This window comes from Peromyscus leucopus, chromosome 9 (genome assembly GCF_004664715.2).
Source record: "Peromyscus leucopus breed LL Stock chromosome 9, UCI_PerLeu_2.1, whole genome shotgun sequence".
Taxonomy (NCBI): domain Eukaryota; kingdom Metazoa; phylum Chordata; class Mammalia; order Rodentia; family Cricetidae; genus Peromyscus; species Peromyscus leucopus.
Genome location: NC_051070.1, coordinates 108,442,884 through 108,469,456, shown reverse-complemented (window position 1 = coordinate 108,469,456; position 26,573 = coordinate 108,442,884). Strand labels below are relative to the sequence as shown.

The following is a 26,573-nucleotide window of genomic DNA, read 5'->3' as shown; positions in this document are numbered from 1 at the left end:
GCTTTAGAGTTAGTCACAAATGTAATCACTATGTGACAATCAGGGTGTATCATTCATTATTTAACACCTACTGTTTCCCTTCTAACACAAAGTTTACATATAATGAAGTAAGTGCACTAGTCTTAAGAACCCCGGTGAGTTTCCACAAGTGCTTATCTACATTTCATAAGGCCTGCCAAGTACAAAGCAGCACCATTACCCTGTAAGGTCTCCTCATGCCCCTTGCCCAGGCGATCCTTCTTTCCCATGGGCAACAATTGATCTGTTATTTGCCCCCTGACTATAAATTCTGGAACTCCAAATAAACAGAATTCCATTTGTTCTAGAATCTTGCATAGATGGAAAATGTACTAAATTCGTTCCCTGATTCAGTATAATATTTTAGAGATTTATCCATGTTTTTTTTTTTTTAATATTTTTTTGAGGGGGGTTGGTTGGCAGTAGAGACAGGGTTTCACTGTGCAGCTCTGCTGGCCTCAACTCAGAGATCTGCCTGCCTCTCCCTCCAGAGAGCTGGATTAAAGGCGTGCACCACCACGCCTGGCCTTTTCCACGTTCTTAAGCTCACCAGTAGGTCTTTTAAATTCTAGATGGTCTGTGTTATGAATATTGTTTTAGACAGTTAACTAAGTACAGAAAGCATGGGTTCTAACTTTGTTTCATACCTTCATATTGACGTCAGCCCCATTGCTAACCAGGAGTTCTAAACACAGTGCTCCATGTGTGGATGCAGCAGCAAAGTGCAAAGGAGTGAATCCTTTCTCATTCTTCTGATTCACATTAGCACCACAGTCTATGAGTTCGTTCACAACAACGTCCTGGCCATTATAACAGGCCACATGAAGAGGTGTGTTTCCATAGGCATTGGGTTCATTCATCTACAGGAGAAAAAATGTGAATGTTAAGTAATTCTTCTATTACTACTGTAGGGTATTTTAAATTATCAGTTATGGAAAAAGGGATAAATAAAAGATAAGATTTATAATGTTTAAGTTGTCTTACAATAATAAACATAACAATAAGCAATTTAATGTTAAATGGTTACATACATTTAGAGAATGTATTTCACACATATAATGTTAAATTCCTCCACAAGAGTTATTTTAAGAAAATAAAAACAGCTGGGCGGTGGTGGCACATGCCTTTAATTCCAGCACTCGGGAGGCAGAGGCAGACGGATCTCTGTGAGTTCCAGGCCAGCCTGGGCTACCAAGTGTGTTCCAGGAAAGGTGCAAAGCTACACAGAGAAACCTTGTCTCGAAAAACCAAAAAAAAAAAAAAAAAAGAAAAGAAAGAAAGAAAACAATGTATTTTCGAAAGTCTTTGAGCTAAGGGAGAATTTATTACAAATGGTGAGCAGAAACAAGGATGCTTCATTCATCTGTTTCAGAGATCTTTTAAGTCCATTATGCTAATTGGTTGAAACAGCTACAGGCATTGGTGAACAAAAATGAAACTTTTAGCCATCTTGTACTTTTCAGGATCCCACTCAACAATATGTCTGGGTGTTTTGTAACTTCTTCCAATTCCCACATTTTCAATGTCTTCCTTCCTCGTTTTTCAGTACAGTGTTTCTCACAGTCCTCAAACAGTCAGTGCACCTCTATAGTCCTAGCATGTCTTGTCTAAACTAGAACCACATACTTTCTGACAGCTTTATTGCCTCCCTCTCTTTGCACTCTTTCTCCTTACTCACTACTTTCAAGAATCAGTAGGTTTGATCCACGTGCCCCTACAATAAGAGTAAATAACATTAGGGTAGGGATGGTGGCATATACTTATAACCCAAGCACTTGAAAGCTGAGACTGGAGGATTCCAAATTTGAGGCCAACTTGGGCTACACAATGAGACTGTCCCCAAAACCAAAAGAGTAAATATAATAAAAGAGAGAATAAAGGACATGTATCTAAAGACTGTCATATAAAAGCTACATGTATTCTTATTCAGGGATCAAATATATACCAAGTGAGCAGGATTCTTCCCTAATCAAAATGAATGGTATTACTACAGTGTTTATAGTACTCATACGTATATTTGATTAATAAGTATTTCGTCTTCCTCCCTTGCTTTTGTCAGAATCCCATGATAATGTGATCTGCTACAGTCACTTAAATAAAGTTAGACTTACTACTCAGAAAACTGACAATAACACAACTACCTAATCAACATGTGTCTGATCTGCTGGTTCCCAGAGAACCGGAAGAACAGAGCTACAGGACCTGAAACGTGATGGAAAAAAAAAAGCTTTGGGCAAATCACTCATCTTTGGAATTGGCTTTAACTCTTTATATATTTTGACTAATTACCTATTGTATTGGTTAGTGTTATATGTCATCTGTGAGGAGGGAACCTCAATCAAGAAAACTGTCTCCATAAGATCAGGCTGTAGACAAACCTATAGGGCAATTTCTTAATTAATGATTGATGTGGAGGGCCCAGCCCATTGTGGGTGGTGCCATTCCTGGGCTGGTGTTCCTGGGTGATACAGAAAGAGAGTTTAGCAAACTCTAAGAAGCAAATCAGTAAGCAGCAATCCTCCATGGCCTCTGAAGCAGCTCCTGCCTCTAGATTTCTGCCCTGACTTCTTTCAACGATGAACAGTGATAGGGAAGCATAAGCCACATAAACCCTCTCCTCCCCAATTTGCTTTTGGTCATGGTGTTTCAGCACAGCCAATAGTAACCCTAACTAAGACAATATATATTGATCATATCAGGACACTAGCTAATTAAAGGTTTGAAAAGATTTGGTAAAAAGACAAAGATATTACTGTTATCTTTCAAACCTAAGTTCTGACAATATAGTAAAAACACAGAACAATACATTAATTTATACTGCTTAAACTATATACTTACATCAACTCCAAGATCTAGAAGGTATTTGACTACACTGATCATTCCACTAGAGGCTGCTGCATGAAGAGGTGTGTAAGACTTCTTATCCTTGCACGTCACTTCAGCTCCATGAGACACAAGTAATTTCACTACTTCGATGTGACCTGAAGATACATTTATAAAAATAAGCAAACGAATCCAAACAGATCAGCACATAGAAATTATTAAATATATCCTGAATACATTTTAAGAAATGTAAAACAGGCCAGGCGGTGGTGGCGCACGCCTTTAACCCCAGCACTTGGGAGGCAGAGGCAGGCGGATCTCTGTGAGTTTGAGGCCAGCCTGGTCTACAGAGTGAGTTCCAGGGCAGACTCCAAAGCTACACAGAGAAACCCTGTCACGAAACAACAACCACCACCAAATCCGCCACCCCCAAAGAAATGTAAAACAACACATTAAGTTTATGATGCATGACGACTAATAATTCATGCTGTAATTCAAGAGGATAGAAAAAAAAATCCAAGAACTCAGAATAATTTTGACAAATCTTGGTGGTGAGAACAATTAACAATAATACTGTTTACTATTTTATCTAGTGTCAGCCTTGACTAGATCTTGTCCCTCTGCCCAAAGGTCATTTAACGTCTCTCTCTTCTCCTTTATTCTGTGATGTTCTCCGTCATGTCAGCACATGACACAGGTGGAAGGAGAACATTTACCAGATGACAGAACCTTCATCTTGGACTTCCAAAGCTCTAAAACTTACAGGAAACAAAATTCTGCTCAGGATAAACTACCCAATCATGGGTATTCTGTTCTAGTAACAAAGGTAGATGAAGAATGTACTGCTAACTCCAAAGCACAGAAGACCTTTTAAATCATAATCAAGTGTATCAAGGACATCTGACTCATGCTAGGACCAGACTAAGATTCATACACTTAACTATTTTAGAAGCTCAACTTTAAGCAAGCCACAAAATTATTCTGCCTTCATTTCATGAAAATAACTATTAAGTCAAACCTAATTTCTTTAAAGTGAAAGGCTCACTATACTCCATTGACTGTGCCAACCTTTTTAACACAAAATGTGTTGTTTTAAAGCTCATACACAGTTTTAAACTGTCTCAATGAATAACCAACAATAGAATATTCAGGAAAGTATTGAAAACTTAAGGATATAAAACTCCACACAGTGTGACAGACTTTAGAATGAAGCAGAACTCCTGGCTATTTTACCTTTAACACAAGAAAAAATTTCCTTATATAAGAAAAGGCCCATTATTTTTGGTAGTCAGACCACATTTTTAGGTTTTGGCTATCAAAATAGGGTATATGACCAAAATGGTACCATTAGAAGTGTGACTGTACACTTATAATCCCAGTGTTGGGAAGGCAGAAACAAAAAATCTCTGGAGCTTTCTGGCCAGCCAGTCTAATATAACCCTAGGTCCCAGTCAAAGGCCCCAGTCAGAAAAGAAGGCAGATAGCTCCTCAGGAATGACACTGGAAGTTGACCTAACACACATGTACATGTACGAACATGAACACACACACACACACACACACACACAGTGCTTAGCTCATAATAGGTTTAGTTTTTTTTTTTTTTTGCAGTGATGGAGATTGAACCCAAGGCCTTGTGCATGCAAGGCAAAACACAGTATCACTTCAGCTATACCTCCAGATTTTAATAAGGTGCTTCTCAATTCATCTTTACAACTTACACTTTAAAAACCCAATAAAAAGAAGAATGGATATGAGAACGAGCTTTTAGTAAACACCCATCTTAAGTTAAATATCCCAGGAAACCATCTGAGATGTCTCGTTTCATTTAGTTTTATAAACTAGATCCAGTGTACTGTTGTAGTAAAACTTAACTTCTACTTGTTCTGTTTGGGCAGCAACCTCACATATTATATAACTTATTGCTATACTTAAAAAAGTTTCATAAATGCCAAACCCAAAATGCATTATTTCCCCTAAATATATTGTCAAAAGTAAATTTAAAAAGTATATACCCATATATGCTGCCCAATGGATGGCACGTCTATCTTTCTTGTCAAAAGCATTAATATTGGCACCTCTGGACAGGAGTAGTTTGACCATCTGGAATAAAAGTAAACAGTTTCAGAAGTAGAATTGTTTATAAATATGCCCTGTGATTATTTAACTTGATTTCTCTAGTACTGAATCACTGAAGTTGTAGAAAGGAACTAAATTGAATATTGATAAATATCGAAGGACATTTAATATGATAACATGGGAGGGAGTTCACTGTGTTACTAAAGTCAGGCTGCAGCTTCTTTTAAGAGGCCACTTTGCAACTCAGTATTTTATGAACATCTAAGTAAGTACAAACCTTGCAAGTCTAAAGATGGAATACTTAAATAGAAGTTGTGTTGCTATTAATAGCCTAAAGTATTATTAGAATGTAAAGAACTGTCTCGTACCAGTAATGTCTGAAATTTAATTTTATCCCTCATGGTAGATCTACTATGTTTAAATCAAAGTATTACAGTCTATTTTCAAATTTTACATTTTAAAGTCTTTATTTCAAATTCAATATTTACAAAGTCTATTATCTCATAGTGAATCAATAATAATATAATATTTATGATTGTTTCTCTCTTGTGATCTATGCTACAGTTGATCAAGAATTCAGAGCATTAAAATGAAAAGAACAACAAGGCTACTAGGTTTCCAGCTGCAAAATCTTGCAAAGGCCATTCAAAAAATTTGTGTTCTTTTGTCTGCATACTAGGACTAGGATTTGGGTACATTGTTTCAGCTGCTTAGAAGAGGCTGAGGTAGGAGGACAGCCTGGAGTTCAGGAGTTTGGAACATAGTAATATTTCATCTTAAATTAAGAAAGGGAAGTAAAGAGAGTAAGAACAATAGTACAAAAAAGAAAGAAAGAACAGAAGGAAAGAAGGAAGGCGGGGGAGGGGGAGAAGGGGAGGTTGGACAAAGGTTCCTCTAACTCTGGTTCAGCTAGGCTTACAAATGCTTGAAAGATTAACTATTTTGTGTGTAGTGTATACCTGTTTGTGTGTGTGTGTAGACCAGATTGATATTGGGTGTTTTCCTCCACCATGCCCCACCTTTTTATTATTATTATTATTATTATTATTATTATTTTTTTTTTTTTTGTTTTTTGAGGCAGGGTTTCTCTGTTGTAGCCTTGGCTGTCCTGGAAGTCACTCTGTAGACCAGGCTGGCCTTGAACTCAAGAAGAGATTTGCCTGCTTCCCTAAGTGCTGGGATTAAAGACATGTGCCACCTTTGCCTAGCACTCCAACTTTTTTTTTTAAGACAGGGTCTCTCACCTGGAGTTTACCAGTTTGGATAGGCAGGTTGATCAACAAGTTGCAGAGATTTGGCTGGGTTATAGGTGTGTACCACCACACCTACTCTTTATGTGGGTGCTAGGGATATGAACTCAGGTCCTCCCTTATGCTTGCATAGAAAGTACTTATGGCCTGAGTCATCTCCCCAGCTCTGTGGTGACTTATTTTCTTTTCTTAAAAAGATTTATTTATTTGGGCCGGGCGGTGGTGGCACACGCCTATAATCCCAGCACTTGGGAGGCAGAGGCAGGCGGATCTCTGTGAGTTCAAGGCCAGCCTGGGCTACCAAGTGAGTTCCAGGAAAGGCGCAAAGCTACACAGAGAAACCCTGTCTCGAAAAACAAAAAAAAAAAAAAAGATTTATTTATTTATAGTGTTCTGCCTGAATGTCTGCCTACACACCACAAGGGGCATCAGATCTCATTACAGATGGTTGTGAGCCTCCATGTGGTTGCTGGAAATTAAACTCAGGACCTCTGGAAGAGCAGCCAGTGCTCTTAACCACTGAGCCATCTCTCCAGCCTAACTATTTTCTTAATCTGTTTTATTTCACTGGTTCTGTCACTAAGGAATTATCTCAATACAAACTAGAAGAAAGCATCATTTCTAAACACTGCCTTTCTTTGCTATTATCCTTCCTTCTGAAAGAACAGTGAAATTGCTATCTCACTGTACTTTGTAGACAATGACAGAATACATCTCTTGTTATCGTAGAGCTGACAATGCTGTCATTCTAGGTCATTGTGAAATTCTAGTGTATGTGTATTAAGTACTAAGTAAATTTTTAAATTTGAGAACATTTATATCACTGAAAAAGAAAAAAGCTGGCAAATTCTGTTTGTTTTTCCTATGAACTGAATGAATTAAAAGAAGGCAAATTCATTAATACCCGAAGGCTGGAAGAAAGACAATCAGTTTCTAATTGAATGCACCTACCTCGCCATGCCCACTGAAAGCTGCATGATGTAATGCAGTTCTCCCTGCTCGATCCGATACGTTCACATTACTCAGAAGAGGTACCAAAGACTCGGCGCACTTTACAGCTTTATTAGCAGCAGCTATATGTAAAGGGGTCTGCCAATTTTTGTCTCGAGCATTAACATCGGCAGAATGCTTCAAAAGTATCTGAACTGCTTCCTAAAATATAAACAAGAGAAGTGAATACTTTTAGAAATTATGAAGATGTAGTCATATGGAGAAAATAAAAGTTTTGAAGGAGCTCACAATAAGTATGGGAATTTAAGAAAGTATTTTGAATTTAAAGATAGTACTTAGAACCATAAAAAGATGTATCTTGATAAAATATTCTCTTTTCTCACTAAAAGCACAGCACTCTATTAAAATGTATAAGAAAAAAAAACAAATGCATGTTTTTCATTAAGTGTTCATATCTTGTTTCTTATTAGCAAAATACATTAGCATACACATATAGCTTAAATTAGATTTATTATTTAATATTAAACATACAGAAACTTAAAAAGACATTTCTCATCTCTCAAAGAATTATGCATTACATTTTACCAAGTGAAAAAAAACACTAGGTCTGGCTCATTAAATTAGTACATAAAAGGTCTTTATTGCAATTCTATTTAACATGAATGTTACTACTGAAACAACTTAAGCATTACTATACCGAGAAATTCATCTCCTTAGAAGCATATGGGAACCTTACACTATCACTTTTATAAAGCAGATGTATGCAGGATTCCAGGAATTTAGCATGTCACTGGCATTAAGCAATATAATCATAATTAAAACAGCAAAACTGTCTCCTTACAGTGATAATCTTATCTTTAGTAGGTAAGTACAAAAACACATATGAAAATGAAAAGCAACAGAACTAGAACAGAATCTCAATATTATGACTTTTTAAAATAATTAAAACTTTATTTTCAAGAACTTGCAAATAAAAAAAAGTCACACAAAGAAGTCAGCCAGACTCCAAATTGCATGAACTTCATGGTTAGAAGAGTCATCCTGAAGCTGTGGAACTTCACAATAAATCTTACTTTCAACATCAATTATTATTTTATGCATTTAATTTACCACAACCTCCATCCCAAATCCATGAGAGCTAAACTAGAAAAACAATGAGCTTTATATTCTTTCATAGTTTGTGTCCTATACCTGCTTCCCCCCTTCCTCACCACCTAACATTTACCCTTTCTTGTTCTCATTCTTACATGTTATACTGTATACACATTGTTTGTTTATATACATTATATAAATATATAAATTATAGACTAGAGTCCACATGAGGAAAAACATGCAGTATTTTTTCTTTCTGAAACTGTTTGACCTCAATTAAGATTACATATTGTAAGTTCATCAATTTTTCTGCAAATTGTGATTTTATTTTTCTTTAGAGTTGAATAATATTCCATTTGTATCAGATTTTAATTATCCATCCATCTCTTGATGAATAACTAGGTTCCTTTCATTTCCTTGCTATAGTGAATAAAGCAACAATAAACATGGGAGTGCAAATATCTCTGTGGATGGCAAGAAATAATAAAGATTAGGGAATAAATTAAAGAAATAAAAATTAAAATAACAAAACACAAAATCAATCAGAATTGGTTGTTAGATCAAAAGAGTGTCATCATAAGAGACTCCAGCAAAATATAGAACATTAGTAGGACCATTTTGAAAAATTAGACTCTAAAAAGCTAGATAACTCAGAAGAAATAGATTTTCTAAATGTATATCACCTAAAAAAATAAACTTAGATGATATCAATAATGCAAAGAGACTCATTACAAGTAATGAGATTGAAGACATAGTCAAAGTCCTCCCATCAAAGAAAAGTCCAAAAAGCTGATTCACTGCTGAATTCTATTAAACTTTCAAGAAAGATCTCTTACCAATTCTTAACTTTTTCCACAAAACAGAAGATGAAGGAGCACTACCAAATTTATTCTATGAAGTGAGTATTACTCTGATGCCCAAACCAGATAAAGACACAAGAACAACAATAAAACTACTGACCAGTTTCTTTAATGAAGATAGATACAAAAATTCTCAGAAAAATACTTGGCAAAAAGAATTCAGGAACATATTATATTAAGGAGATTATGTATTATGACCAAGTGGGCTTCATCCCAGAAAGGCAATGTTGGTTCACATATATAAATTAATAAATATAATACACCATATAAATGAATTTAAGGACGGAAACCACATAATCATTTTGACTGATTTTAAGAAGATATTTGACAAAATACATTATACCTTCATGATAAAGTTTTGGAGATATTAGGAACAGATGGAATATACTTCAAATTAATAGAGTATATACAACCAACTTATAACATACATTATATTAAATGGAGAAAAACTGAGAGCATTTCCTCTAAAATCAGGAATAAGACATAAGAATGCCCAATCTCCCCTCTCTTATTTGATACAGTACTCAAAGTCTTAGTTATAGCAAAAGAAAGACACAGAAGATAGATAAAAATAAGGAAGGAAGAAGTCAAATTATTTTTATTTGTAGATGGCATGATCCTTGACTTAAGAAGTACTATATAGTTTACTAGAAATCTTTGTGATCTAGTAAACACAATAAAGTTGCAGAATAAAAAAAAACAACACAAAAAAATATATCCCAGTGGCCCTCATATTTTCCAACAAAGTACTCTCAGAGAAATAAATTATAAAAATATTCCATTCAAAATAACTCCAAAAAACCTGAAATATTTAGGAATATAACCTAGTCAAAAAATAAAAAGACTTCCAAACAACAAAAACTTCAAGACATTGAAAAAGGAAATCACAGAAGGTACTAGATGATGGAAAGACCTTCCATACTCTTGGACTGGCAGAATTAATATTGTGGAAATTGCTATAATATCAAAAATATACACATTTACTGTAATTATCAAAAATCTGATACATTCACAGATCACATAAACAAATCAGTAAGTATACTGTCACACTGAATATATTTAGAAAAAACAATTAAAGAATCACATGGAACCACAAAGGAGTACAGATAGCCAAAGTAATCCTAAGGAGTAAGAACACTGCTGGATTATGACAATACCTGCTCCCAAACTTTATCATCAGTATAGTGATAAAAAACAGTCTCCTACTGGCACAAAAACAGGAAGGAGAACCAACAGAAAGGAGGACCTGTGGTGTGGTATTGTGTTCCCCAAAATATTGTGTACTCTAATAAATTTATCTGGGGTCAGAGAACAGACAGCCACTAAATACAAAGGCTAGAAAATGGTGGCACTCACACCTTTAATCCTAGCATTCCAGAGATAGAAATCCCTCTGGATCTCTGTGAGTTCAAGGCCACATTGGAAATAGCCAAGCATGGTGACACACGCCTTTAATCCCAGAAAGCCAGCCTTTAATCCCAGGGAGTGGTGGTAGAAAGCAGAAAGATATATAAGGCGTGAGAACCAGAAACTAGAAGTTTTTGGCTGGTTAAGCATTTGGCCTGGTTAAGCTTCAGGCTTTTGAGCAGTAATTCAGCTGAGACCCATTCCAGATGAGGACTCAGAGGCCTCCAGTCTGAGGAGACAAGACCAGCTGAGAATCCGGCGAGGTGAGATAGCTGTGGCTTGTTCTGTCTCTCTGACCTCCCAGCATTGACCCCAATAACTGGCCTCAGGTTTGATTTTATTAATAAGTACTTTTAAGATTCCTGCTACAAGGACCCAGAAATAAAAGACAAAGCTATGCCCACTTAATTTTGACAATAGAGACAAAAAGCATGTATTTGAAAAAAAGATAGCCTATTCAACAAATAGTGCTCTCAAAATTGGATATCTTATCTGCAGTAGAATGAAATCAGATTAATTTTTCACCTTGCTAAAAAAAAAATCAATTCATCAAAACAACTCTGAGATACCACCTTACACCTGTCAGAATGGCTACGATCAAAAACACCAATGACAGTCAATGTTGGAGAGGATGTGGAGCAAAGGCAACACTCCTCCACTGTTGGTGGGAATGTAAGCTTGTACAACCACTGTGGAAATCAGTATGGCTGTTTCTCAGAAAATTAGGAATCGAACTACCTCAAGACCCAGCCATCCCACTCTTGGGCATATACCCAAGGAATGCTGATTCACACCATAAAGATACATGCTCAGCTATGTTCATAGCAGCACTATTTGTAATAGCCAGAACCTGGAAACAACCTAGATGCCCATCAACGGAAGAATGGACTAAAAAAATGTGGTACATATACACAATGGAGTACTACTCAGCAGAGAAAAACAATGAAAGCATGAAATCTGCAGGCAAATGGATAGAACTAGAAAAAATCATCCTGAGTGATGTAACCCAAACCCAGAAAGACAGTCATGGTATGTACTCACTCATAAGTGGATTCTAGATATAAAATAAAGAACAATCAGACCACAAAAAAAAAAAATTCAAAATTGGATCAAATCCCTTAATTTTAAACCTGAAACATTAAAATAAAAGAAAACAGATAAATACCCTTCAAGATGCTAGGTTTATCAAGAACTTTCTGAATAAACACCATCAGTACAGGAACTAGCCTTAAGTATCAACAGATGAGACTATATAAAAATTTAACTATTAGCAAAAGAAACTATCAACAGAGGAAACAGCAAAGAAGAGAGAAAATCTTTTCAGCTACACTTTACACAAGGGGCCAATATCCAGAATTTACAAAGAACTGGATAAATTAAATACTAGGGAAATAAAACTGCCAATCAACAAATGGGCAAGTAAACTGAGCAGTTTTCAAACAGAGAGACTCAGATATATGGTGATATTTTATTTGTGCTCAAATAAATAAAGCTTACATAAAGATCAGAGGAAAAAGCCAGCCACTGTATTAAACACAGAGCCCAGGCAGTGGTAGCACATGCCTTTAATCCTAGCATTTGGGAGGCAGAGATTTAGCCAGATCTCTATGAGTTCAAGGCCACACTGGGCACAGAACTAGGCGTGGTGTCACATGCCTTTAATCCCAGCACTAGTTAACCATAGAGGTCTGGAGGTCTGTACAGACAGGAAGTGATAGAGCTGGGTGGAAAGAAGAAGCTGAGCAGAGAGAGGAAGTAAGAGGGCAGGGCACAAGAAAGGGTTTATAGGTGTGAGTATACAGGAAGTAGCTGTCTCTTAGGCTGAGGATTTTCTAGGGGTAAGAATGTGGCTGGCTTCTTTCTCCTTCTCTGATCTCTCAGTTTTCACTCCAATATCTGGCTCTGGGTTTTTAATTAATAAGACCTTTTTAAGATTCATCTTACACAGATGGCCAGTAACTGATTTTAAAAAGTATTCAGTATCTCTAACCATCAGGGAAACACAAATTAAAACTACTCTTACCCCAACTCATCAACAAGAAAACTAACAACAGGGGCTAGAGAGAGGGCTCAGAGGTTAAAGAGTATTTGCTGCTCTTGCAGAAGACCCCAGTTTGGATCTGAGCACCCACATGGCAGCTTACAATAATCATCTGTAACTCCAGATCTAGGGGACCAATAAAGCAGTTCAACTGAGATCCTTTTGGGTGAGGGCTCAGAGGCTTTCAGTCTGAGGAGACAGGATCAAGCTGAGGAGTTGGTGAGGTGAGGTTGGCTGTGGCTTGTTCTGCTTCTCTGATCATTCAGTTTCACCCCAAAATCTGGTTCTGGGTTTTTTATTATATTAACAATTAGATTTCATGCTACAGACTAAGGTTCTCATCTGGCCTCTGCAGGCAAAACACTCAGACACATAAAATCAAAGTAAATAAATCTAAATAAATAAATCTGACAGTGCTGGGAACATAACTTAAACCATCTTGTGTAAAATTGATTTTGTGTGTGAATTTGAAGAATGTCACGTGTGCACGCTGTGTTAAACAGCCAGTCCCAAGGCAACTCAGAGAGGAGTCAAGCCTAAGGGAGGCTCTCTGATGTGTTAATGAACCAACCCTAAGCTGTGAGCCCTGAGAGTGCAAAGCTAATGCCAACTGGAACAGCACAAAAACTGGAGGTGGCCCTGGATCTTACTGTGCTCCCTGAGAGAGGGCACTTCAAGCCACTGTGCTGATCCCCATCTGCAAAGGACTTTGAGACTGGCCACTGTGTGACTCTGGCTTGAGAGTCTAATTTCACTTTCAAATTGCTTGCACAGCTGATGAGTTCACACAGGCCCACCTGTCAGAACAGGCCCCTGGCCAGTGCTCAAGGACTTTCTGGAACTTCCAACAGGGCCACACTCCAGCTGTGACATAGCTGAGGGACCTCCCAGCAGATGCTGGTCAAGCTCACAGCTCATTGGCTCTGCTTGTCAGTCAACAAATGTTGGGAAGGATATGGAGAAAGAGGAACCCATATTCACTGCTGGAGGTGAAAATGAATACTGCCATTATGGATATCAGCTTGGAGGTTCCTTAAAAAAATTAAAAATAGAACTACTATATTACTCAGCTCTCAGTCCTGGGCACATAAAAAGAACTTAATTCTATCACTTACAAGACATACTATTCAAGTTTTGTAAAACTGCCCCTTGGGAGTTTTATCTAGGAGAAAGAGGATACTAACTGACCACCATTCTTTTCAAAATTGCTATAAGATATATCTAACTAATTCACATGGAGTAACAGAATTTTCCTAGGGACCTGCCCTGAGAGGATTCCTCCCAGAGTCCTGGGGGAAGACACTACATCTGGCATGGGGTATCTGAGGGAAAAGAATCGATATACACTGAAGAGCCAAAGCACCCCCATTTCAAGCAAGCCCCTCACCCCAGCTTGAAACAGCCCTGAGTTTCAAAATTCTCAGAGCTGCTGATATAAGTCCCAGGACAAAGTCAGGATGTTTGAAGAGCCATCTGGTAGCAACTGATTAACCATAGAATGCCCCCGTGCTGGAGTTGGTCAAAGTACAAAGTTAGGATGTTTAAAGGACTATCGGGTAACAATTGATTAACCACAGAATGCCCCAATGCCGGAGGTAATCTATAAAGTTTGACAAACAACCGGTTAAAACTACAAAGTAAGATAACACAGAAATTCTGAAAAGCCTCTAAAACTTGAGCAATCAGAATTGTACCCGTACTAGCACCCCTAAATGATGTAACCTTGTGATTTTTGCCTTTAAAAACTGAGCTTGCAGAGGGGCGGGCACCTCCTCTAGCTTCCACTGTGTCTGGGTGCTCCACAGAGGTCCCTGCCGAGGCATGAATTGAAATAAACCTTGCTTTTGCATTTCGGTGAGTTGAGTCTCTGGTGGTCTCTTTGGGGGTCTCGTGCCCAGGGCACAACAGACACCACACTCTTTGTCCATTTACTTTATTCCTCTATGACAAAATTCTATCTATACAGCTTCAGCTCTGCCCTCACATTCAGCTCCTCTCTGTGCCCACTTTTCCTGTCCTCAGAGTTTTAGTATGCGCCTATGCTCTCGAACTCATCTTGTCCTCTGTTCCCTCGTCCTCCATCTTTCCTTCCTTGCTCCTTACTCTGGCCCTTAGAAACTCCGCCTTCTCCTCTCCTCTTCTCTCCGGCCACATGACTCTGCCTCACCATCTATAGAAATTCTCCTTGTTCTCCTCTCCTCTGGCCACGCTGCTCTGCCTGTTTTCTCTCCCATCACAGGACTCTGCTCTGACCAGAGAATCTGCCCCAGTCCTTACTGCACTAGGTTATGGAAAAAGCCCTACTGTCCTCAGTCAATAGCTCTGTGGTGCTACTAGGCCTGAAGGCAAGGCATGGTCTGAGCTTCATTTGCACAAGAAACAAAGCTATGCATCTACAGCCAGCATCCTGTCTCCTAGGCCCTGCAGGAGTGTTAGTTACCAAGTGGATCAGCAGTTAAGTCTGAGAGGCTAAACTGTTCGCCAATGGCCTAGTAGTATATGGGCACACAAGAATTTCATAGCAGAAGACAGCTGATATATTAAAAACTGAGTAACACCAAATATTCCGTGATAAATGGCTTCCTCTAGAAAAATGCCTTGAATTTTCTAGGTATAGCTTAATATACAGCTGAATCTCTATAGTATATTCTTGCAGGCTGCTAGAATGGAGAACATTAAAGTGTGAATAGCTATAAAGTTACAAGGGTTCAAGGATGACTAAATGACATAAGCACAACTTTGGTCTTTGAAATAAAGAACAATCAGAAAGAACCGTCTGAAATATAGGAAACAGCATTAGTACTTAATAGGGTCGGCAAAAAAACCCGAGGAGGTGCTCAGTAATCTACTAGCTTGTTGAGCAAGTCAGGCAGTGTATCAAAAATAGACAGAGGCCTATGACCCCACAATTCCACTCCAGTTAGAGAAAATAAACAAACCTCTTCAAGACTGCTGCCTTAGTTAGTTAGGGTTTCTATTGCTGTGATAAAGCACCATGACCAAAAAGCAACTTAGTGAGGAAAGAAAGGGTTTGTTTCATCTTAAAGTTATCAGGAAAGGAGGTCAGAGCAGGAACTAAAGGTTGGAACCTGGGACAGATAAGCAGAAGCCATGGAGGAGTGCCACTTACTACTTTGCTCTTCCTAACTTGTTCAGCGTGCTTTCTTATATAACCCAGGACCACCTACCCTGGGATGCACCACCCACAGTGGGTTGAGCCCTCCTACATCAACCATTGATCAAGACAACACCCCATAGACTTGCCTACAGGCCAAAATCTTAATGACACCATTTTCTCAATAAAGATTCCCTCTTCTGGGGCTGGAGAGATGGTTGAGCAGTTCAGAGTGCTGGCTGCTCTTGAAAGGGCCTCGGGTTCAATTTACAGGACCCACAGACTCTTACAATCATCTATAACTCCAGTGCCAGGAGAACTGGGACTGGATGTATTTGTACCCGTGGGCACAAATCACATATGTGGTACACGGATATACATGCAGGCAAAACACCCCCCACCCCCAGCATACAGCAGACCAAGCTGGGTATGGTGATAGACATCTACAATCCTGGCACTTAAGAGGATGAGGCAGGAGGATCAGGAGTTTGATGTTAGCCCACATTACTGAGTGAGAGCCTGTCTCAAAAGAAAAAAAAAGAGAAAAAAAATTCTCATTTCGGGTGACAAGCTGTGTCAAGTTGAACAAACAAAATAAACCCAATAAGGACAAATGCTCATATCAGTGTCTTTTCAACAGTCATAAAATTAAATACGCAAATATCTATCAATAAGAAAGTGCAAAGGCAAACTGTATAATATTACTCAGCAATAAAGGGAAACTCATTATTAACACTGGCAGCATCAACAAATCTTAAAAAGGTTATATTGCAGAAATCAAAACAAAATAGAACATATTGTTTGATTCAATTTTTACAAAATTCTACAGGGAAAATGACAGTATATAAATCATAACTGTAGCTCCCTCTGGGGATACGGAAAACTAAATAAAAAGAGACATGAAAGGGCAAGTTAAGTATCTCATGTACTTTAATGAAGCGGTAAAATGATAGAAAAAGTAAGGTCCGGGTTCTCGGTCACTAAATAGCTGCCTTCAAATATCTGTTCTTATAAAGGTGTTATAAGGTCGAGAAGATAACAAAAACATTAAGAATAAAATGTCAGTTATCTTAATGCACAAACAGTATATAGAATTATAAACAGGAAAGAGTCTTTTATCCATGGGAGACACCTCATATTACATTAAGACAATACTTTTCAAACTGAAATGGGCATTAAGGGCTGGAGAAATGGCACAGTGTTTGATAAAGTACAAGTATATGTGGACCTAGGTATAGATCCCTAGAGCCATTGTAAAAAAAAAAAAAAGCCAGGTAGGTATGGCAGCTACCTATAATCCCAGCACTTTGGAGGCAGAAACAGAAAATACCCAGGGCAAGCTGGCTAGCTAGCCTAGCCAGAGGTTGGTGAGCTCTCAGTTCAGAAAGAGACCCCATTTCAATGAATAAAGTGGGTAGTGACCAAGAAAAACATCTGATGTCAACTTTGGGCCTCCACATGCACGTGCATACAAATGCAAGCACACTTACACACATAAACAGGTGTGCCCAAACACACGAGAGCATGAATGCAGGGATGGACACGGACACACACACGTACTTAAAAGTAATATTCCTAAAGTTAACTTCAACATTCAAATAAATTCTACAAATTAATCATTGTATACTGATGACATTATGTTCAGCAGAACCTTGGGACAGGGTATTATGAACCAGTATAGAAAAGACTTGAAGAGGATTATGTGTTAGAAAAACACTTTCTCGGGCTGGAGAGATGGCTCAGTGATTAAGAGCACTGACTACTCTTCCAGAGTACCCAGGTTTAATTCCCAGCATCCACATGGCAGCTCACAACTGTCTATAACTCCAGTTCTAGGGGATCCGACACCCTCACACTGACATACATACATACAGACAAAACACCAATAAAAAATAAAACTAAATAAAATTTAAAAAAAATATTTTTTTTCTCTTGGAAGGACAGATACAGGGTTTCTACTCTTGTTTATTCCAGACTCTAAGAGCCTTACATACAAAAGGAGAAATGTAACAATTAGCTTAGTTTGTACAAATTCTGAAGTAAAATGACCAGCCTAGACATTTTAGTAGTTTTTTTCTTCTATTAAAAATGCAGTTTTAAGCTGGACCCATGCAGGCTTACTTAGTGCTTCTTTATATACATTGACTAAGAGAAATGTCATACCTCACTACAAGATGCAACTGCTCTGTGTAAAGGTGTCAACCATTTGCTGTCTTTGGCATTAACTCTAGCTCCTGTAACAAGAAGAAAAAATAATTGAAATATTTTATACGAATTATTTTTAATAAATCTAAAGTTAGATGTAGTCCCAATTGGATAACAAATGAAAAATTACTTGTATATTTTCTGCCAATAAATTACCCTTAAGTTATAAAACAAAATCATTCTTTTAAGTTGATGTGATTATCACAATAGGAATCAGTTCTTTTTATTAAAAATAAACATCATTTTATATCTAGGCTAGAAAAGCCACCTTTATACAGAGCATATTCAAGATAAAATCAAATCCTACTTTAAAGTATGTGTTAACCTCAAATACTTAAAAGAAATGAACACAATTTTACTCCAAGATGAATTGTATATTAATTTAAAATCTTCATTGCATTTCTTGAATGTATTATGTCATAAAGTAACACAAAGATAGTTGTACAGGTCTAACTATAAACAGACTGATATTATAAGGTTATCATAAAAAATGGATCCAATGTTTATAAATGTAGGAAAACAAAGAAGAAACAAACCAATTTACATGTCTTTCTTGGTTATACCTAAAGTTTAAAGAAGGGTTTTTAAAAAAATCAAGTATGTGTAATTAAAAAAAAAATTTAAGTCAACAGACAAAAGTACCAACAAAATATTAATACATCCAACAAGATACAAATATTACATTATAAAGTTTTAAAAAAATGAACCAAATACAAGAGGCTTACAGTAGTAGTATGCTGTGAGCAGAAAAGAAATTACTCTGGCTTTTCAACTGGCCAGATTCTGGACAGATAGGTTCTGTCCTATACACCACTCTACATTTATGCTGCAAACCCCAATTCCTAATTTTCTAGATGATCAAAAAAAAATTATGATGAATAATCCTTAATAAATTTCTGCAGTTTTATACTTATGTACACAAATCAGAGTCAAGTATTGCTAGAATTCATACTTCCTAATGCTTACATTGCTTCTGTGTTTTTAAGTGCGAGGGTCCAGGGAACAGATAATCAAGTGCAGTGACTTTATGTCATAGCCCTAATGTAGTTGGGTATCCCCTCAGAACCTAAGTTTCTTCATCTATAAAACAGATTTCATGATATCTTGGTACAAAGATTATCATATAGCAAACTCAGTACATATGTTGATGGTAGATTTAGAAGTCCTGAGCACAAGAGATTATAAAACATGCAGAAAACAAATGTACTAAAAATTTGAGAGTAGACTGACAGCTGTGGAACCCACATGGGACCCGACTAGACCCTCTGCATAGGGAGACAGTTGTGCAGCTGGGTCTGTTTGAAGGGCTCCTATCAGTGGGATCAGGATCTGAACTGTCTTTCTGGATCTCATTACCTATGGTCGGACACCTTGCTCACCCCTGATAAAGCAGGGAGGGAATAGGTCCTGCCTCAACTGAATGTACCAGGCTTTGCTGTCCCCATCATGGGAGACCTTACCCTTTTGGAGGACAGGTGGTTTGGGGGGAGAAGGGGCTGGAGGGAGGAGCGGAAGGAGGGGTATCTGTGGTTGGTATGTAAAATGAATATAAAAAATTGTTTTAAATTAAAGAAAAAAATGAGAGTAGTTGAGTTCTCTAGGCATCGACAGTGACGACAATGACACAAGAGCCAATGGGAGCTTTCCAGAATGCGGAGAAGGAAGGAGTGAAGTCAAAAATAACGCCCTGATCAAAGGGAGTAGTGTCTACATTTTAAACAGTTCGTCATGCTAGGGCTCGAACTCAGGATCTTGGGATGGTACAGAAATGCTCTATAACAAAGCGCACCCCAGACTGGAGTACATCCGTGTAATAACTATTTAGGCCCCTGGAGGCCAAGGCAGTTAAAGCACATGAGCCGGCACAGCGAAGTCAGACTCGGTTTTGAATCTAGGTAAAAATATTTGAAATTTTCATTTCTTTGGAAGGCTCAAGTCCTACTTCATAAAGGCCAATAGGGTCTGTCACTCTTTCATCTGTCTGCTGAGGAGTTCCATCGTGCTCTATTATCCCCGCGGCTCTTTCTACATAAATACTCATGTCCACAAATGTAGACATACATAGTAGAGATATAGGCCTGAAGATATACACAGACAACTAGATGAGAAAATACATAAAGGCAAAAAGATGAGATTTCATAAACGTCTTCAAGAAGTCAGCATTAAAGTAACGACAAGAGAACAGATGTGGTGGTCACAAAATACTGAGGCACTCCATGTGCTACTACAGCTTTGAGAAGTACCAAGTGAAAAAAAGCAGTAACTAGAAATATCTCTTACCTTTAATTAGAAATAGGAAGAGATAAGTCTATATTTATATTTGCTTAATACAAATACTGAAACTCTAGAGGAAAACAAGCTATTACAAGAGTAGGTGCCTGAGTGGTTGGTTATGGGGCACACTGAATAGTGGGCAGGCACACAGGAGGATGGGGTGGGGAGAAGAGCTACTTCATTGCTATTCTCTGTTATTATAGCTCATGTTATTTATGTACAGAATAACCTTTGTATGCCTACTCAAAAAGTAAAACATATTCAGGAAGAAATTAAGGGATGATTATGAAAATTTCCAAGAATTTGGCTTCACGCACAAACAATAGGAAATGAACCAGGAACTGGATAATTTTTTTTTTTCTTTTTTTAAGTCTTTCTTTTGGACATGGGTTATGAGATACATAACAACATGGAAACAATCTAATTATAGGTACACTAAGGAGATCAAAATTCAAAAGAAAACTCCCTGTTCACTCTGTTTTGTTCTGACAGTCTTTTTCCTTCTTCAAGTTTAATAACAATCAAAATTAATTTATTGAAACAAGCAACTACAATAAAGAATCCATTAAAAAAATTAACTGAGGATATCACACTACTATTTGTGACAAATAATACTAAAAAATATAGGGCTTGTTCAATGATGGGATTTTAAACTTTTTTTTTTAGAAGATGGCTATCTTTTGTTACATCCTAGGCCTCTTTGAAAAGCACTAATCAGACAGCCCCTTCCACCCTCAGCCCCCAAAAGTAATAACCTAGACAGGAAGCCATCGAAGAGAACTCTTAAAAATGTGGTAAGTGTATTCTGTGTAGCATGGTGTGCTTAAGTGTAGCTCTCCACGCCAGACGGCTGCTGGCAGGGTGCGGGTGGGGAAGGACTCACTCTTCTTTAAGAGGCTGCTCATAGGAGTTTGACCAGCTCCAGTGACTATATAGATAACATAAATTGGACTTTTTTGGGGGGAGGGGGTGGACAAGGTGGGTGGCAGACCAGGGAGGACTGGGAAGTAGAATGATCAGGGTACATTATGTAAAATTCCCAATAATCAATAAAAATATGTTAAAAAGTAAAAATAAAAGCACTAACCAAATGTTTTAATTTCTTGTATGCAAAGGCCAATTTATGAAAAACTCTGTGGGCACCAATGAAAAAGGCCTCTCTCCTACACACATTCGTTAATTTGCATGTAATTTGCATGTTAACAAACATGTATAGTAATGCGTATTTTCAAGAACAGTAGTTGGCTGTATTTCTATAAAAGGAAATAATCACAGCAACAATAATAATGATCTAAGAGCCACAAGCAAAGCAGCACATTTTTGATGTGTCAGATTGCTAGAGCCTCTTCCAGTAAACTCCCTGAAGGCAACAGAGTTCTGTTCTACAAGGAACTCTGCTAGGATCAGCTATACATTAATACATACATTAGACAACAAAGCCAATCTAGTAATGAAAAAGATACAGCCAGAGTAGTTATGTGGTCCAACAGCTAGTCAAGAGTACAGAATACTACTCGGGCGGTGGTGGCGCACGCCTTTAATCTCAGCACTTTGGAGACAGAGCCAGGTGGATCTCTGTGAGTTCAAGGCCAGCCTGGGCTACAGAGTGAGTTCCAGGAAAGGCGCAAAGCTACACAGAGAAATCCTGCCTCAAAAAACCAAAAACAGAGTATAGCATACTAGTCAGAAAGGTTAACAGGGAAGAAAGAAAGGAAAATAAAAAGGAGTGGGAGGAGAAGAAGAAGAGCATTATACTCCCTTACAACATAAACTCTGTGGAGAGAATACAAAACAAGCAAACCTGTAACAGCCCGTAGCAGTGTTATCACATGCTCTACACATGACACACGATAAAAATCTATGAATTATAAAGATGCAAAGTCACTAAGAAAAGATTAACCTCTTCACTATGTCCTGGTTATTCAAACAGAAACTATACTCTAGGAATCCTATCTCCACTGCTACTCCTAGGTAGATGTTTGTTTTGGCAGGAGAAATCATTGCAAACAATGTGAAGGCAAAAAAGAAAGCCGTTTAAGGAAGATGGCATTGATGACTATTTTAACTGCTGGACCATTTCTCCAGCCCCCAATACATAGTTCTCAGAGAATAAAAATATTTTTTAAAAGAACAAGACATGTAGACACAGATACAGACAGACTCAAAGTAGAGGGAGAAGGCCTCTACACAAGCCAGGGAAAGAGGCACACTACAGAGCCTTTGCTTTCAAGAAGGAAGGAGTCCTGCTCATGGCTTGATCTCAGGTTTCTGACTAGAACTGTGAGAAGATAAATTTCTGTTGTTTAAGCTACCTGTTTGATGGCACTTTTTTTTTCAATGACAGCCCTGGCTAATTAATACACATGGGTTGCACACTTTCAAGGGATTATTCATACTTTAGGTCTAACTCTTTTTTTTTTTTTTTTTTTGATTTTTCGAGACAGGGTTTCTCTGTGTAGCTTTGCGCCTTTCCTGGGACTCACTTGGTAGCCCAGGCTGGCCTCGAACTCACAGAGATCCGCCTGGCTCTGCCTCCTGAGTGCTGGGATTAAAGGCGTGCGCCATCACTGCCCGGCTAGGTCTAATTCTTAAAGGCAGAAATAGCAGATTCTTGTTCTGTATTAAGAATTATTTTCTAAGAGGACAATGAAATGAATTTTTGAGAATGCCTTCCATATGCTGGCAGTGTAACAATTCAGCAGTCAACTTAGTCAGCTAAGATGATTTGAATGGAAGCATTAAATTAATAGCTTCCAAACAAAATATCGATTTTTAAGTGATGATAAAATTTAGTCTTTTGGACAGACATTCTACAATAAAAATTAATGTGTATTCAAATTCTACTCTATGTGAAGCAATAATGGTAATGAAGAAGGGTAGGAACAGGGGAAAAGAGAGATTCGGATTATGGCAGAGGTAATATGAACTGAACAGAATGTGAGTCTGAATTCTGCTTCTAGCTTTTCAGCTACAATAGTACAAGCTTCAGTTGTAAGTCACATTGCTAATAAAAGTTAGCTTAGTTTTCTTGCTTTGTAATTCTTTCATAGAGCTTGGGGTAAAAGAAAAGGCTAATTTTAGTATAGTATTAAAGAGATATATTAAGTAATTATTGCTTACTGCTATTATTTTATTCCTTCTAAAACAATTATTAGTTCTAGTGGATCTCAGCTTAACTACAGATTCTAAGAAAGCTTGGTTATATGTACAATATCAAAAGCACTATTTACTTACAAATCTTGGAGCTGCATCATGCAGAAATAGTTACTTTCCAATTAATTTAACTACAAATTTTATAAAGTTTAATCTTAAAACAATTCATCAAAAATAATATAAAGAAACACCACCTTCAATGAGGAAATAGTTACTACTAGCCATGGTAGTTTGAATGAGATGTTTCCCAAAGGCTTTGGGCATTTGAATTTGAACACTTGGTCCCTAGCTGGTAGTCCTGTTAGAGGTTTAGATGCTGCCTTGATGGACAAAGTGTGTCACTGGGGGCAGGCTTTGAGGTTTCAAAGGCGACATACCAATCCCAGGTTACTCTGCTTCCTGTTTGTGGTTTATGATGTGAGCCCTCAGCTCTTGGCTCCCAGTTGTCACATTGTCCCCATCATTATGAACCCCAACCCTCTGCAACTGTAAGCCCAAAAGAAACCTTTCCTTTTGCAAGTTGTCTTGTTTTACCACAGAAATAAAAAAAGTAACTAATAAAGAAATTGGTACTAAGGAGTGGGCTACTGCTGTGACAGACTTGACCATGCTGCTTTTTAAAGGAATATGGAGAAAAAAAAAAAGCCGGGCGTTGGTGGCACACGCCTTTAATCCCAGCACTCGGGAGGCAGAGCCAGGCGGATCTCTGTGAGTTCGAGGCCAGCCTGGGCTACCAAGTGAGCTCCAGGAAAGGCGCAAAGCTACGCAGAGAAACCCTGTCTCGAAAAACCAAAAAAAAAAAAAAAAAAAAAAATGGAACTTTAAACTAGAAAAGTGGTTGAACACTTAAGCGAAGCTTGATGGGAGCTTAGTGGGACATCTTAGTAGAAGCTTGAAGACAGTAGTGCTTTGAACCATGGGAAAAGTAGAGACCCAGCTCAAGAGATTTCAGATGAAACAGTATCAGTAACTGGGCTAAAGACCATTCCTGATATTTTGGCAAATAATATGTCTGCTTTTTTGACCTTGTCCTAAGAACTTTCCTAAGGCTAAATTTTTTTTCAATAAATTTTTTTTAAATTTTATTTATTTTATTTTACAATACCATTCAGTTCTACATATCAGCCATGGGTTCCCCTATTCTCCCCCCTCAAACCCCCTCCCCTTAACCCTAGCTCACCCCCCATTCCCACCTCCTCCAGGGCAAATCCTCCCCGGAGGACTGCGATCAACCTGGTAGACTCAGTCCAGGCAGGTCCAGTCCCTTCCTCCCAGCCTGAGCCAAGTGTCCCTGCATAAGCTCCAGGTTTCAAACAGCCAACTCATGCAATGAGCACATGACCTGGTCACACTGCCTAAGGCTAAATTTAAAAGTAATAGACTAATTTCTTTGTTGGAAACTTCAAGATAGCCGAATATTGGCACTGTTGCAGGGTTATTAGCAATCATTAATATGTAGGTCTACAATGAAAAGGAGAAAATGGGATAGAAAAAATACAAAATGTACAGTTTGGAGAGAAAAAAAAAGACACTGGCAAAATAAATGTTACACATAGATTCACACTATTAAGGAGAGGCCAAATCTTCAGGAGAATAAAAGAAAGGGTGCCCTTAGGACAAGACCCCAGACAACTAAGTTTCCAACCTATGAAAAAAATTTTCTGCTCCTAAAAAACAACAAAAACAATAGGTGCTGCTGATGTGGTTAAAAGTGTTGGGGCAGAATTCAGTCCATGTTTGCAGCTCTACTTGGCAGAGTCACCCACATGATGCTGGCTTTAGAGTTGTGAAGGATTCTTAAACTTCCTCTGCAGTTCAAGAGAGTCCCTGAGGCTAGGTATGTGGGGGGGGGGGGTCCCTGCATGAAGGCCTGAAAAGGTCATTGTCTGAAGCTTTGGAAAGTAAAATCTGGGTTGTGTTGGAAACCCCAAGATATCAGAATTGGAGACTCCAAGGTGGTGGTGGGGGTAATCTTGCAGGTAGTAAAGCTGGAAGGACAATGCCATCCATCTAAGCACTTGGACATCACACAAGAAGCTACAGAATTTGGAGTTTGCCCTGCTGGGTTTTGGTCCTGCTTTGGTCTACGGTTTCCACACTATGCTTCTATTTTTCCCTTTTGGAATGGTAATATGTATCTTGTATCACTGTATGTTGGAAGTATGTATTTGTTTTTTTATTTTACAGGGGGTTACAGCTGAAGAGACTGCCTTGAAACAGTGTTGATTCTGCAAAAGACTATGGAGAGTTTTGAAGTTAGACTAAATGGATTTATTTGCATTATGAGATAGTCAGAAGCCTATGTGTGCCAACAAGTGGAATATGGAGGTTCAAATGAGATGTCCTCCATAAATCTCGAGCATTTGAATACTTAGTCCCCAGTTGTTTGGAAAGGCTTAGGAGATGTGACCTTGTTGGAGGAAGTGTGTCAATGAGGGCTGCCTCTGAGGTTTTAAAAGCCACATGCAGTTTCCAGCGCTCTCTCTACATTCCAGTTCGAGGTTTGGGATGGGAGCCCTCAGCCTCCAGCCTCCATGTCTGATTCTTGCTCTAATGCTATCTCTATCACTGTGGACCCTACTGAAACCACACGCCCAAATAAACCCTTCCTTCTATAAGTTAATAGGTTATTGTGTTTTAATCACAGAGGTAATACTAAAACAACTAACACTACTATAAACCAAAATATAAAAAATTTCTACCTACTATATGTAAATATGTACCAATGAAGACAGACACTCTCTCAATTGAAGCTTCTTCAAATACAGGGAAGGCTACTGAGTTCTCTAAAAGAATACTTTGTGCTAGTGTCAATGTGCTCCTTTCTCTTGGCTATGTGTGTTCTAAAATCCCAAATACTCTTTTAGATGATCTGGAGCTGTCTAGGTCATCTCTCCACAAAGAAAACTGTGCTAAGGAAGAGATGAAGCAGACAATATGGTGTGGTTTTACACTAGTGGTGATGAGGAAGGGTAACAGTTAATCACCAAGGGATGACTCAATAAAAGCCTATGGACTTGAGGGAAAAGAGCCACCTTAAGTTTCAACAGTATATTCAATAAAGTAGACTATATGCCGGGTGGTGGTGGTGCACGCCTTTAATCCCAGTACTGGGTGGCAGAGGCAGGCGGATCTCTGTGAGTTCGAGGCCAACCTGGGCTACAGAGTGAGTTCCAGGAAAGGCACAAAGCTACACAGAGAAACCCTGTCTCGAAAAAACCAAATAAATAAATAAATAAATAAAAATAATAAAAAACAACCCACAGCAGTAGAGTTATCAAAAGTCCTAGACATCAAAATAAACA

General features: G+C 38.1%; 1 protein-coding gene across 7 annotated transcripts in view; it reads right to left on the bottom strand.

Annotated features, from left to right (window-relative positions):
• Ankrd28 (ankyrin repeat domain 28) overlaps positions 1 to 26,573 on the bottom strand; it is a 146,534-nt gene that overhangs the window by 44,852 nt on the left and 75,109 nt on the right. For 4 of the 7 annotated variants that reach the window (XM_028891267.2, XM_028891266.2, XM_028891272.2 and 1 more), the window contains exons 4-8: positions 17,800 to 17,870; positions 7,122 to 7,322; positions 4,857 to 4,944; positions 2,857 to 2,999; positions 666 to 878 (exon numbers count right to left, since the gene is read on the bottom strand). In XM_028891267.2, coding sequence (XP_028747100.1) covers positions 666 to 878; positions 2,857 to 2,999; positions 4,857 to 4,944; positions 7,122 to 7,322; positions 17,800 to 17,870 — 716 coding nt within the window. The remainder of the gene's footprint in view (positions 1 to 665; positions 879 to 2,856; positions 3,000 to 4,856; positions 4,945 to 7,121; positions 7,323 to 17,799; positions 17,871 to 26,573) is intronic. The other 3 variants (XM_028891269.2, XM_028891271.2, XM_028891268.2) reach the window with 1 other exon arrangement.